Source organism: Aulonocara sp. 'chitande type north' Nkhata Bay, linkage group LG7 (assembly GCF_057382095.1).
Source record: "Aulonocara sp. 'chitande type north' Nkhata Bay isolate Kocher_YH1m ecotype deep benthic linkage group LG7, A_spYH_male_GT1.1, whole genome shotgun sequence".
NCBI lineage: Eukaryota > Metazoa > Chordata > Actinopteri > Cichliformes > Cichlidae > Aulonocara > Aulonocara sp. 'chitande type north' Nkhata Bay.
The window spans coordinates 62,403,110-62,415,691 of NC_141350.1; the positions used below are offsets into that span (position 1 = coordinate 62,403,110).

General features: G+C 42.7%; 1 protein-coding gene across 2 annotated transcripts in view; it reads left to right on the forward strand.

Annotated features, from left to right (window-relative positions):
• Positions 1-203: 203 nt before the first annotated feature.
• Positions 204-12,582, forward strand: part of grk3 (G protein-coupled receptor kinase 3) — a 71,903-nt gene continuing 59,524 nt past the window's right edge. Inside the window, exon 1 of one of the 2 annotated variants that reach the window (XM_086301840.1) lies at positions 204-2,361. In XM_086301840.1, coding sequence (XP_086157966.1) covers positions 2,249-2,361 — 113 coding nt within the window. In that variant the 5' untranslated portion in view covers positions 204-2,248. The remainder of the gene's footprint in view (positions 2,362-12,582) is intronic. The other variant, XM_086301841.1, reaches the window with a different exon arrangement.

Genomic DNA, 12,582 nt, shown 5'->3' on the forward strand with positions numbered 1-12,582 from the left:
ACAGAGCAGGCCCGACCAAAGAGCTCTCTTTTCTACAGGCCAATCCAAGCTGTTCTCAGTGAGCATCGTTAATCACCGCGGACTCGGCGCCCTGATTAAGTTAGCTGCACGCGCATGAATAGGCGCGGATTGCGCCTTGTTTGTTTGTAATACATAAATAAACAGAGCGAAACAACACCTTCCTCTCTAAGCACCTCTAATAACGCGCTTCCGTTCCAACAGCCGAGAGAGCCGCTCCGTGTTTTACGAGCCTCTCCCCGCCGCAGTGGGAGGAAGTCGAACTACAAAGCAGACAGAGCCACTGTGCTAGCAAAAAACACCAAAAAAAAAAAAATAGAGAGGAGGCTTTAAGCCACACATGTGCCGTACTAGAGGCGACGAACACCTTAATTGAAACAAGCGGACTTGACCGACTGGCACTCAGTCAGAGGCTGCGGAAGGAGACTCGTTCAGAGGCTTGGAGCGTTTAAGCAGCCGAGTGGCTCTGCGAACGCCGAGAACCTGGTAGGCAGGAGGCGCGCGGGGCTGCCGCGGAGCAAGAAGACCTGATCTGAACGTTCAGTTTCACATCTCTGAGGCGCGCGCCAGCGTACTGTTAACCTCATCACTATAAATATTGTTTCTGTTGTTTTTTTCTTAACATTGCACGGACTAAAGAATTTGACAGTTTGCCTCGCCGCGCAGTCGGTCAGCCAGCGTTTACAGCGAGGAAGAAAAGTTAGCGTTTACCAAGCAGACTACTGGCCAGCGCTCCCTCCCCCTCCTCCATCATCAGCGTCACCCTCACCCCCACACTCAGTAACTCTGTGCTGGGTCTTTAGGCAGGGAGGGTCCCCCTAACGTTCGGGGTAACCGAAGAAGCAGCTATGGGTTATTGTTTTGCATCTCTATCCTCGTTCTGACTTCACCGGACTGTCGAAGACTGTTTAGCGGAAACGCTGCAAGACTTCCCCAATACGAGTCTCCAGTGTCCTCGCCTCGGCCGTTAGCTTAACGTTGCTGAGAAAATCGCTGCTGTTTGTCTGCCTGCAAGTGACTGTCTTTGCAACGGGATTGATTTTATATGTCTGCTGAAGCGGAATAGCCTAAAATAGGAGTGTCTGACTGGCCGCTCTGAATCCTGGTGGTTAGTTAGCCTCGTGGCTAGCAGGTTTCATTTTGCTAGCTAGCGTGGTAGCTAACTAGCGAACGAACCCAAATATCTATAGTGGCAGCGGCTAGAAACCAGTTAGCTATGTACCGCTGGATTTGGTTTGTGATCGCTTGATTCAATTCCTTTACACCTGGACAGAATTTGGCGACAAACCTCTGTCAGCAGTTTAACCGCATCTTTTCCGGTGACTTTTTTTGTGCGTGATTGACGAGACGATAAGGAAGGTTTGAGCCTTAACGCTGCACAGGAAAGCAGCAACAGGGGCACAAACAGCAGCGCTGTGTGGATACTCTGGAATGCAAATCATGAATCCTGGCTTATCTCTAACCTCGGCTTGCACGCTTTTATTTATGCCAGGTCGCGCCTGACAGATTAGCGTTTTGCTGCAGGAGCACAAGACTACAAACGGGCACCTTGATGATCCACATCTAACCCGTTCGGCAGTGTCTCACCAGCCCCTCTGCACTGATCGTTAAGCCTGTCTTCTCACGGCGTGGCTGATTTTGTGTTGCAGAGAGGAGCAGGCAGTCCGCTAAGATTAGAACATTTTTTCGACAGTAGTGTTTACATTTTAAGGAACACCCCCCTGCCCCCTCCTTCCCTCATTCCCTTCTTCCTGAAGCACATGCCGCACTGGAGACAGACCAGTCGTTTGGACACAGGAGGACCAGGCAAGTCCCCGGAGACCTGTAGAGCCTGACAGCGCCCGTGTGTGGTGCATCGCACCTACCTGTGTGAGAAACATCACAGGTCCTTACTCTCGCCCCTTGCGCTACATGGAATCGCAAGGACGGTGGATCTAGCGGGCCTGCTTACTGCAGATATTTCGACTAACCCCTACCCTATGTCTTCCCTCGTAAGTTTCCTCTTTTACGTGACAACGATGGTAGTTTGAACAGACTTGGAGCTGCAGACAACGCCGCCGTTTCCCAGCAGACGGTCAGCGCCGTCGTCCATTCATCCGGCCCCCACAGCGCGCCTTGGCCCTTGATGTGGGTCACATCTGGCCGAGGACGTTGTTTTTAAGCCCCTAAATCAGAAGCCACCCTTCCCGGCCCGGTTATTTAATCGATTTGGTCGTCCCAGGGTCGAAAGATGGCGGACCTTGAAGCGGTGCTCGCTGATGTCAGTTACTTGATGGCGATGGAGAAGAGCAAATCTACTCCAGCGGCCCGGGCGAGCAAGAAAATCATTTTGCCTGAGCCTAGGTAAGCACATCCATAGGGGCTTTGATGCTGGGCTTTTGTGTGTGTATGTGTGTGTTTTTGTGAAATGGATGACATTTTCTGTGCATGCTACGCGACCATATATGGCGATGGAGGCGTGCTTCCTCTCAAACCTGTGCCTTACCTTTGATGGGGACCGAAATGACTGTAAAGCTTTTTCTCACTTTAGGTTTCTAAGAACATGCAGCAAACCCCGGCCTCGTAAAATCTGCATTTCAACCATCATTGTCATAGAGCTTAAAGTTAACAAGAAGTTAATCCAATGATCCACAGTGTTGGAGCTACCTGCACATTTTGTTTGCCATCGTTTCTGGTGTCCATTGCTTGTCAGACATGTTTTCTTTGCTCCCGGGCTTTCTTGACTAAAGGTCTGATCCTAAATCTGTGTCTTGTAGCCATTCTTTGAAGCTGCTAAGTGTTGTCGTTGCTGCTGTAAATCCTTCTGATGCATCTTTATTACCACTCTATACAGCTGTTGATCTCATCTTTGCTGTTTGCAAGCGTTTAGCTCACCGAGGAGGGTGTTACTCAAGACAAAAGCTAGAGTCCTATTGAAATAGTACACCCCCACCACCTCTTACCATTTGTATATAATTGTACATCCTTTTGTCCCTGCAGCAGAGGCTTGAAAGTGTCGCTTCAGTCCAGGTTGTAGCGTGCAAGTTCATTGAAGGGGATGTGGTTGAAATTTGGTTATTGACATGGTTGCTTTTCATATGAGGTCTGTGAAAATTTCACAGCACCATTTGAGTTCAGTCAAATGCTAACTGTGTGAACAGCAATTAGGTGTGGATTAGCTGGATAGTTTGTACCACTGTCACTGATCTGATCTGAGCTCATTGTGCTTCCAGCTATTACCTTGTACTCCACTTTTCTTAATCGCAAACGGGTTTTTCCTTACGGTTTTGAGGCTGGATTCTGGGGTGTTTTGTATTTATTTCCATGTTATTTTTGCATATGAAAGCTGCAAATGTCAGATTGACTCAGAGCTAGTCCTGACTTCTGTAGTCCCTTTCAGAATTCTTCTTCCCTGCTGACGCAGTCACATCTGACACCCCAGTGCTTCCACTATGACTCTTCCTCCTTTAGATCACTTTGTCCATCTGTTGACGTGAGAATTAGCTGACATATTCAGAGTGAGCTTTAAATACAAGCTTTAACTAATATAAAATTAATACATCTTCTTATCGTAGTACACAGTATAACTCTGAGGTCTATTTTTTTTAATGCAACATTTAATCTAGAATCTTAATATGAAGTAGGGTGTATATATACAGTTGTCTCTCTCCCTCTCTATCTATATATCTATATATATATATATATATCCATCTGTGTATATATGTATATTATAGCGACACCATGTCTTTGTGCACACTAACGAGTTAGGCTTGGCCATCTCTGACAGCAAGAGCAGTGTCAGTGTCCTGTGACGATGTAATACCAAGAGAAGAAGCTCCTACAGCAACCTCAACCAAAGCAAAGGGCTTTACGAAATGAGCAAGAAATCTGGTCCGATTAAAGGTGGAAACAAAAACACGTTTCACCACTGCATGTTGGCGTAATCAGTGTTGGGGTCATTATTTAAAAAAGAAATGTATTTAGAATAACGCTTTTCTCAAAAATAATGCACTATATTACTTAAGTACTCCCAGGAGAAAGTAATTCATTACACTACTCATTACATTACTTTCATGTTACTCTTTAAAATGCCCTGGAACACATTGTCAGTTGTTAACATTTTATCTAATTGTCTTTGTTTGACACTTTCAGATTCTTCATTCTGTATTTTTTTTTTTTTTTTTTTTTGGGTGAGCTGAACAGATTTCTGTCACATATAAATTTTGGTGATGTTGAGTTATATGGGTGGTGTACATTGAATGCAACACGTTAAAACAATGCAAATGGAGAACATAACATTGCAGCCACGGGACTATGAAAGGATCATATGTAGATCTGTATTTGCACATACCTATGTTAATAATTTCAAATATATTTACTGTTGTAAATTTTATATATTTAGCTGCTCAGCTTTAAGTAATAATCCTCTTTAATCCTCTTCCAATAATCTGTGTAATTGGTCAGACGCTGCCAGCGCCAAGCCTGTCATGTCAACACGCTTGTGCCTTAGTGAGTTCATAACCAGCTTCATGTAAGAGTTATCCTGATTGCCATTGTTGGGGTAAGTGGATCCAGATAACAGAAAGATACCCGGGGTATCTTTAAGTCATTTCATAGTGCAGGTGCCTGTGACTAGCTGATGTGCTGAGGGGAAAAGAAGACTTTCAGTAGTAAGAAATCAATAAACAGTTGTAGAACTAAATATCAGTCCTGTCATTTATAGGCAAATCTGCACCTCATAGTGCGGTGAGAAATATTATCCTACTCTTTTCTTCATTCAGTGATGGAGGTGTGTAAAGTTTGAGTTAGCAGTAGAAGTTCAAAAAAGCATAATTTTGAATTTGTGTGTCCAATAATGTTGCTCTGCTGGTACTTTATCTTTGTTAATCTGGCAGCCCAGCAGAAAGACACTTGAATACGTGCTGCTAATTTTGTTCCAGCTGAAATGATTACAGGAAAGCATATTCTCTGATAACCAATTGAATGCGTGTGCCTTGATCGTTGTTCAGTCCTTGCTCCCTGTAACTCATTGATGTATTTACATGCCATAACAGCAGGAGGGCCCCGCCCTCTTGGCAGACTTTAGACACCTTCAGTGCACAAACAAAGGCTCTGACGCTCTGCAGAGAGTTCCCACCTCTGACAGGTCTGGCAGCAGTGGCCGGTGATTTCCTCTAACAGTCAGCTTGTCAGTGCTTCTGAAATGGGCTCAAATTAAAGCACTTTCATTATTTGTAACAAACCTAAATCAGTGAATCAGGAGCTTCATGTTGTTTCTGAAGCATCACTGTTGTAAAAGGTTGTAAGAAAGTTGATGTGCTGTTGTTTTCAGTTCATTCCAGTGTGGTATTAAAAGTAACTCGCAGAACCTGAAACTCGTCTTAACCGTTATTCCATTACATTGAGCATTCAGTCACAGAATAACACAATAATTATGACTTGGAGATTCATGGCCCTTAAGCACCCAACCCTGCACTAACTCTGTGTACGTGATGGTGTGGCTAAAAAGGGCAGATGAAAAAAGTTATCTGGGTGTTATTTATGCTCATTCGATCTTCTCTAAATGTACACGATTGAGTAGAGGGCGATTCAGAGACCGTGTTTGTGGAAATCAGTAACTGTGAAACGCTCTTTGTTTCATTGGCAGTGAAGGAGAATTAAAAACAATGTAAACCCAAAGATCAGAACCGGCATCATTTGGCTGCAAATTTTGTCCAATTTTATTTTTCCCCCAGAACAAAATAGTTCAGTTGCGAAATAATTTGTGTCCAATTTATTTTAGAAAACACCAAATCAAAATAACAGTTCTCTCATGGTGCTTAAAGTTCAAGCTGATAGTAACTGTATTCTGGTCCAGAGAGCTAAATCTGAAGCACTTTCAGAGAACATGAACAAATATACACAACAGAGCCAAAGAGAGCAAACTGCAGTCTTGCAGTAGCACATACACGTGCGCCAGTTACTAAACTTTTGGCCCTTTTTTGTGGCTGTCACAGATTTTAAAACATAGGCTTTTGCTTTATTTTAATGTGTGTTCCAGCCTTTGCTTTGAACATTGTTTAATAATTGAGACAATACCTTGCAGAGGACTAAATCTGTTTAGGGCTTTTAGATAATATCACACTTATATTTTATAGCAGCAGATTGGCTAATTGCTTGTGGACTGCTGTGTGGCAGCTGTCAGTGATGATACAAGAACACTAACATGTACCACTACAACAGTAAGTGCGTCTCCAATACAAAGACTTTACCTAGCCAGGCCACAGGTATATTTGGACATCCATACATCAGCTGGAGAGAATACCCAGTCCTCAGTACGTGGATCAGAGAGAAACACAGCACTGAGTCAGTTCATGGCAGACATGGCAGCTTTCCTCCTCCAAAAGAGCCGCTCAGCAGTCAGACTCAGAAAAGGTCTTAGCCAGCTGTGTATTTGCGGTGATTCATTCAAACATTGGTTTGTGCGTTGGTTAAAGTGTTTTTTGTGATTAACCTTTGTGGTATTGTCCAAACAACTGGTGCGTTTGCCTGTTTGGTTTGGTTCTCCTGGTGTGGTAATGTGAAAGCTGCTGCAGTTTGTTGGGAGTGGAAACACAAAGCAAACACAGGACTTAGTGATCATGTGTGCAGCATGTAGTGTAGGTCTGGTCAGTTAACTGGATTTTTGAGTTTGTCTTGAAACAGTTACTTTTTGTGTTGATTTTTCATTCTGAAGCTTTTCCATGTTTCTGTATGGTGTGCAATTATTGGCGTGCACAAAAGTATAACCTGTGTTTCAAGCATATTTACAGCACAGTACTGCAGTTGTAATCTCAGACATGACTGGTAATTGTGGAGTACAGTCTTTGTTATGAATGACACCCCCCATTCATTCATTCATACGGAATTTCTAAATAAATGCCCAAATAACTGCCACACATGGCGCTAAGTTTGCTACCACATGGCAATTCTTGTTTTAAGATAAATATTAGCTGCTGTGTTGCAGCTTCCCTTGGACCTCTGTGTTTTCTGTTTGGCTGGCTCAGTGGCCATTTAGCATCAGTCCTTGGTTTGGTGGCTTCTCAACCGAGTCCTGTGTCTCACAGGTGAACGAAGTGTGACGTCTCCTCTCCCCTCACTTAGCCTGGAACAGCTCACAGTTCTCGCTCTGCATTTTTTTCCTGGATTTAATTTCTATGTATTTGGATCTCACCAAAGAATAAATTTTCCATATTTGTGTATTTTTGTAGCACATAAGGTTTTGAGTGGTCAGATTTTTACTGAGATTTTGCTTCATTTACCTCGTAGAGATGTGACGCTTTTTCAGATTCTTCATTCTGTATTTAGGCATGAGTCGAACAAAATGCTGTCACATATAAATTTTGGTGATGTTGGGTTACATATGGGTGGCGTACATTGACACATTAAAGAAATGCAAATGGAGAACATAACATTGCATCCACAGGGACTATGAAATGATCATATATAGACCTGTATTGGGATGTACCTATATTATTATTTTCAAATGTATTCACTGTTGTAAATTAGTCTGCAGTTGTCCTGATCACCTTGTGGCGAAAAATAATATTTGGCCATAATTAAGCCTATATCTTCAATCTCACCTGGGAGTGAAAAGGAATCTTTAAACTGACAGCCCCCAGCATCCACCCCACTGATGATAGATGACGCAACATCTGACATGCGCTGATGAGTTCCAAATTGATATTTGTGTGTGCGAGACCAAGCACTGAGCTGAGTATATTACTAAAACAGTGTGGTGCGGTGTATACACATAATAAAATCAAATCGTCAGCAACCATTTTTGCTGGGATTAAAATCACTTGAACACTGGGTTCCATAAACATGCTGATTTTCCAGCAGCTGGAGAGCCGTGGTGCTGTTTCTAAATTGCAGACCCTTACTTGATTGGATGACCATTAGCTGCTTTTTTTTCAAATCTGCAAATCTGTATTAGGAGGAGCTGTAGAGGTTCTTAGAAAAATGAAATGGCAAACCCAGGTGCTGGTATGTTATTGATCAGAACTGAACTGCTCTGCGGTTGCACAGGAGCACTCTGTTAGAGTGGATGACCTTTGTGCTCGTCTCCACAAACAGAGCAAAGCTTTAGCACTCAGTGTAGACTTACCAGTGAAACTGTATGCCGGGCTAATTGAGTTCACTCATTAGACATTTAGTCTTCAGGGAAACATGGAGGCTGCAAGTTAATCCAAGGATTGGCAGCTCTGCTCCATGTAAAGACCACACCAGGTTGAATCCTGTAACAAGCGGAGGCGTTTCTGTATGAGGAAACAAACCACACAATCGATCATTAGTGTAATGTTTTTGTGAGAGTGGTTTATCAAATGATTCTGTGCTAGATATGAGCTTTATTATTTATTACATTACACATTAACATAAAGGAGCCGCAGAGATAAAAGGTTCAGCTAATGGACCTGTGAAAGCAGTGTAACACAGCTGATGAGTAAACCAGTCAGTGAAGCCAGGCTGAAAATGTGCCTCCAACATGTCAGTGAGGACATTAAGAGAATAAGCTGTCCAATACAACTGCATGAATTATAACTGTAAACACAAACAAGTTTGTGATGAAGAGCGCTGGTTTGTATTTAAGTGGACCTGCAGATGCACTGCTTATTTCCTGAAGTGCTCATGAAGTCAGCTTGAATACACTCATTTATATCTCCCATTTGACAAAGTTAATGGGAGTTGGAAATAATAAAGGATCAGACTATTATGTAGCCTCACACAGAATGCTATCTTGACAAAATTCAGTGATATAAACTTGGACTTTACTAACAGGGCTGTATCTGTGTCTCACCCACATGCTTCATGTGCATCCTCGATTACTGCATTTCCTCAAAAAGTGGTGAGACCATTGGATGTGCCTGTAGGTCATAGTGTTTCCAGCCCTTCCTCCTATCTACCACATACCTGGTAGAGTCTGTGACTGCAGGCTTGGGTTGTGTCACTGAACAACAAGCTAGAGGATAGTGATCAAATGTAGATTGCTAATCTAATATGCCTTTTAAAACTAGTTTGTTCCTTCATTTATACATTTATCTTTTGTTTAGTTCCTAGTTTTTAATTTCCTGTCTGCACCATTACATACAGCCAGTACTTGTTTGTGTGTACACGTGCACTATAGAGAGCATAAGAGCTGGACAGAGTGTTTGTGGCATCACACACTTTCTGAAGCTTCTTTCAGCTGCAGCCATTATGGTTCTTTGGAGCCAGAAGTGAGCTCATTAGGATCATGTTCGCAGCTGCATGCAGAAACTGAGTAGGAGATTTATAGACACACATCTTCTAATTAATGCAAGTGCAAAACTAATAAAATGGAGAAATGTGACCTGGCAATACTGTAGCACAACTTGTTGGATGGTCTGTACCAAACAGCAAGCATGACTTATCTCAGATGAGCCCTTAGAAACACTCAAACAGGCACCAACAGCACACACCATGAAGGGGTCTGCTTCAGTGACTCAGAAGCCCCATTTCCATTAGTACCATCTTGGATTGAATCGCCATGGTTCGCCACGGTTTTTAGGCTTTTCCATTAGGTCCTAGTACCTGGTACTAGGTATTAAAATAGTACCTGCTCGACCGGGGTTCCAAGCGATCCGAACGGGTACTAAAATGTGACGTCGTCAGACGTCAGTGGCGTTACTCAACGAGTCGTGAGAGCGTCTTGTTCACGAACAACCCAACTAATATTCTCCTCAGTTGTACTACAGTGCTGGGGATGTTCCTTTCTGCGGGAGTCAAAATGTTTTATACACAGAAGCCCAGGTATTGTCTATGTGTTGGAGTGTGATTGTGCGTATGTTGAATGTTTTCAGAGGAATGTGGAATGGTTGAATGGAATGAATCATGACAAATGTGAAGGGCAAGTAAAAGAGACAGGCTTTTCTGTTTTAAAAAAAAAAAAAAAAAAAAAAAAAGCAGAACTTGATTAAAAGTGCGTGCATGGGAATGGGCAACCAGTAATGCATGCACAGCTGTAACAGTCGTGCATGTGTGAAGCTTCCTGCAGCATACTTGCAGAGGCCGGAAGGTTGCACTTAAATGTGGCACTTTGGAGATAGCATGGTGCTGCCACATTCTCAGCGGGCCACGCTGAGTCCTCTGGCAGTGAGGCGAGACTTTGACGGCAACACTGGCGGCAGCTGAGAAGAAAAGTGTGGGGGATGGCGACAGGATGACCTGCTGTTATGTTACAGAGATCAAGTTAATGCTGACCGAGTCTTAGCCAGAGCTGGCCTCACCAGTAACGGCCCTCAGCCAATCACATCTTCCAATTCCTGTCTCCAGCTAAAGTACAAAAAACAACTGCCTTCTCTCTATGAGACACAGAGTTCAGGGTGGTGTCTGTGCATGTGTGCAGACGTGAAATATTAAATATGAAGGGAAAAACACACTTATTTAACATTTTTATATTTTTGCAGTGGTGCATGCTGGTCATTGTTGTATAGTCAAACGATAGACCAGCACGTCATTCAGAATCTCGTCCCTCTGATCTTATTTATGTTGTTTTTCCCATGGTCTGTGCTGCTGGGAACATGCAGCAGGGAGCGGAGCAAAGACGGGCTCAGTTTTACACTGGACAGCAGTGTTAGTACATGTCACTGTTTTCCTTTTCAGTATAAAAAGACGTCAATATGCCGAAGCATCCTTGCTAACACAGTATGAGTCTAAATGAAAAGCTCATATTTGATAACACTGCATGAGCCCCACTGTTTCCCAGCTGAGCATTGTGGTTGTTACTGAGAAGAAATATTTTGTTAGCCTAATGTTAGTGTCATGCAGGCAGGTTGGAGTTGCATACATACTGTTTGTGGACCCAACCCAAACCCCAAAACATCTGCACTAATGCTGACATTTGGAGGATTCCTGCTGAGTCAATAAGGAATCAGACCTATAAGTGGAATCTTTAACAGTTTTCATATGAATAAAATCCATCCTGTGTGTCATTGTTGGTCTCTGGTGAGACTGCCTCTATGGTCAGTAGTCTGTGTTGTTCTTTGCAGCCCAGTTGAGCATGCTTTGCCACATGGACCAGTTCTCCACCTGCTGCTGTTTCAAAAATAGGGAGCATGTCTTTGATGTCTTTGTCACGCTTGAGTCATGATTAGGGCTGGGTCATTTCATACCGTTCACGGTAATACCGGTATAATGTTGGGCAACGATAAGAAAATTAAATATCGCGATAGAATACGGGTAAAATGCGCAGTGCCTTTGTTTTCATACGCACATGGCGGAAAAAGCATGGCGGCGACGGAGAATGAGAAGGGCGAAAGCGGATCGTTAAATGAAACAGATGAACCAGAATTGGTTTGTAAAAATTCTGCAACTTCAGTGTGGAACTGGTTTAGCTTTCGTCCGTCAGATACACAACAAAGTACTATTTTTGGTAGAGCATGCTAGCGGGCCGTCGTTATTACCGTGTTTTTTGGAAAATACGGCACACTTAAAATCAATCCTTTGATTTTTCTGATAATGGACAGTACCCCTTATAATCCTGTGTGCCTTATGTATGAATTCTGGTTGTGTTTACTGACCTTGAAATGATTTTATGTGGTACACGGCGCTAAAAATCTGTCAAATGTTTTAGCACGACTTTGCTAAGCTACGCACCTGCACTGCTTGATGGATTGTCGGAGCATTACGGCTATCGTAGGCAGGAGCCTCGCGGAGTGATATGTACTGTGCTTCAACATAATATTACCATATTGTGTGTGTGTATAACCTCTTTTTAAGTTTTGTGGATATTATACATGGTTATGCTGAAGATATGTCGGCCAATTTCCACTGGAAATGCTTTTTGGTTAAACTGTCAGCACGGAATTTGCATTTGCACTGTTAAATTTCTATACAACTTTAATGCACATAAAAAAAACAGCTGCTTGTTTAAGTGAAAATACATTGGGGTTTTTTTGGGGGGGGGGTTTGCACTAATAAAGTTGTTGAGTTGTAAAGTATTTTGTCTAGTGTCAATTATATCGTCAGTTATGGCAAATTTTCAAATGTATATCGTGATAAATATTTTTGGTCACATCGCCCTGCTATAGTCATGATGACTTACGACCCCTCTGCCAGGCTCCTGCAGCCAGTGATTTTTTTTTTTTTTTACTGATAGATGCATCATTTCAACTGTGCTACCCAGTCGTTGCAGATCAGTTTTTTAATTTTGCAGTTTGTACTCTGCATTGAGATGTCATTAAAATCTGTTGTTGAGCCAAACAGTAAATTGTGCAAGAATCCCATAAGCTCTTAATCCTGAAAGTGCCATTGTTAATATTTTTGCTTTTCAGACAGCACTGAGATATTGCTATTTAATACAGCATTTAATGGACCATTTCTATCCAGTTATAAAGTAAAACCACTTTTTCCAGTGTGAATTAATCGAGAATGATTGCAGATCTGAAAATTGCTCAGGTTTTCTTATAAGTGGCTGTCTTTGCCCCCTCTGAATCCACTTGAGGCTGAGCAGCAGCCAGAAAAACAAGTTTTGGCAAAGTGAGTTTTCCTGTTAAAGACAGTAATTACATGTCTGCAGGCTCAAATGAGCTGAAACAAGTGTTCCTTCCA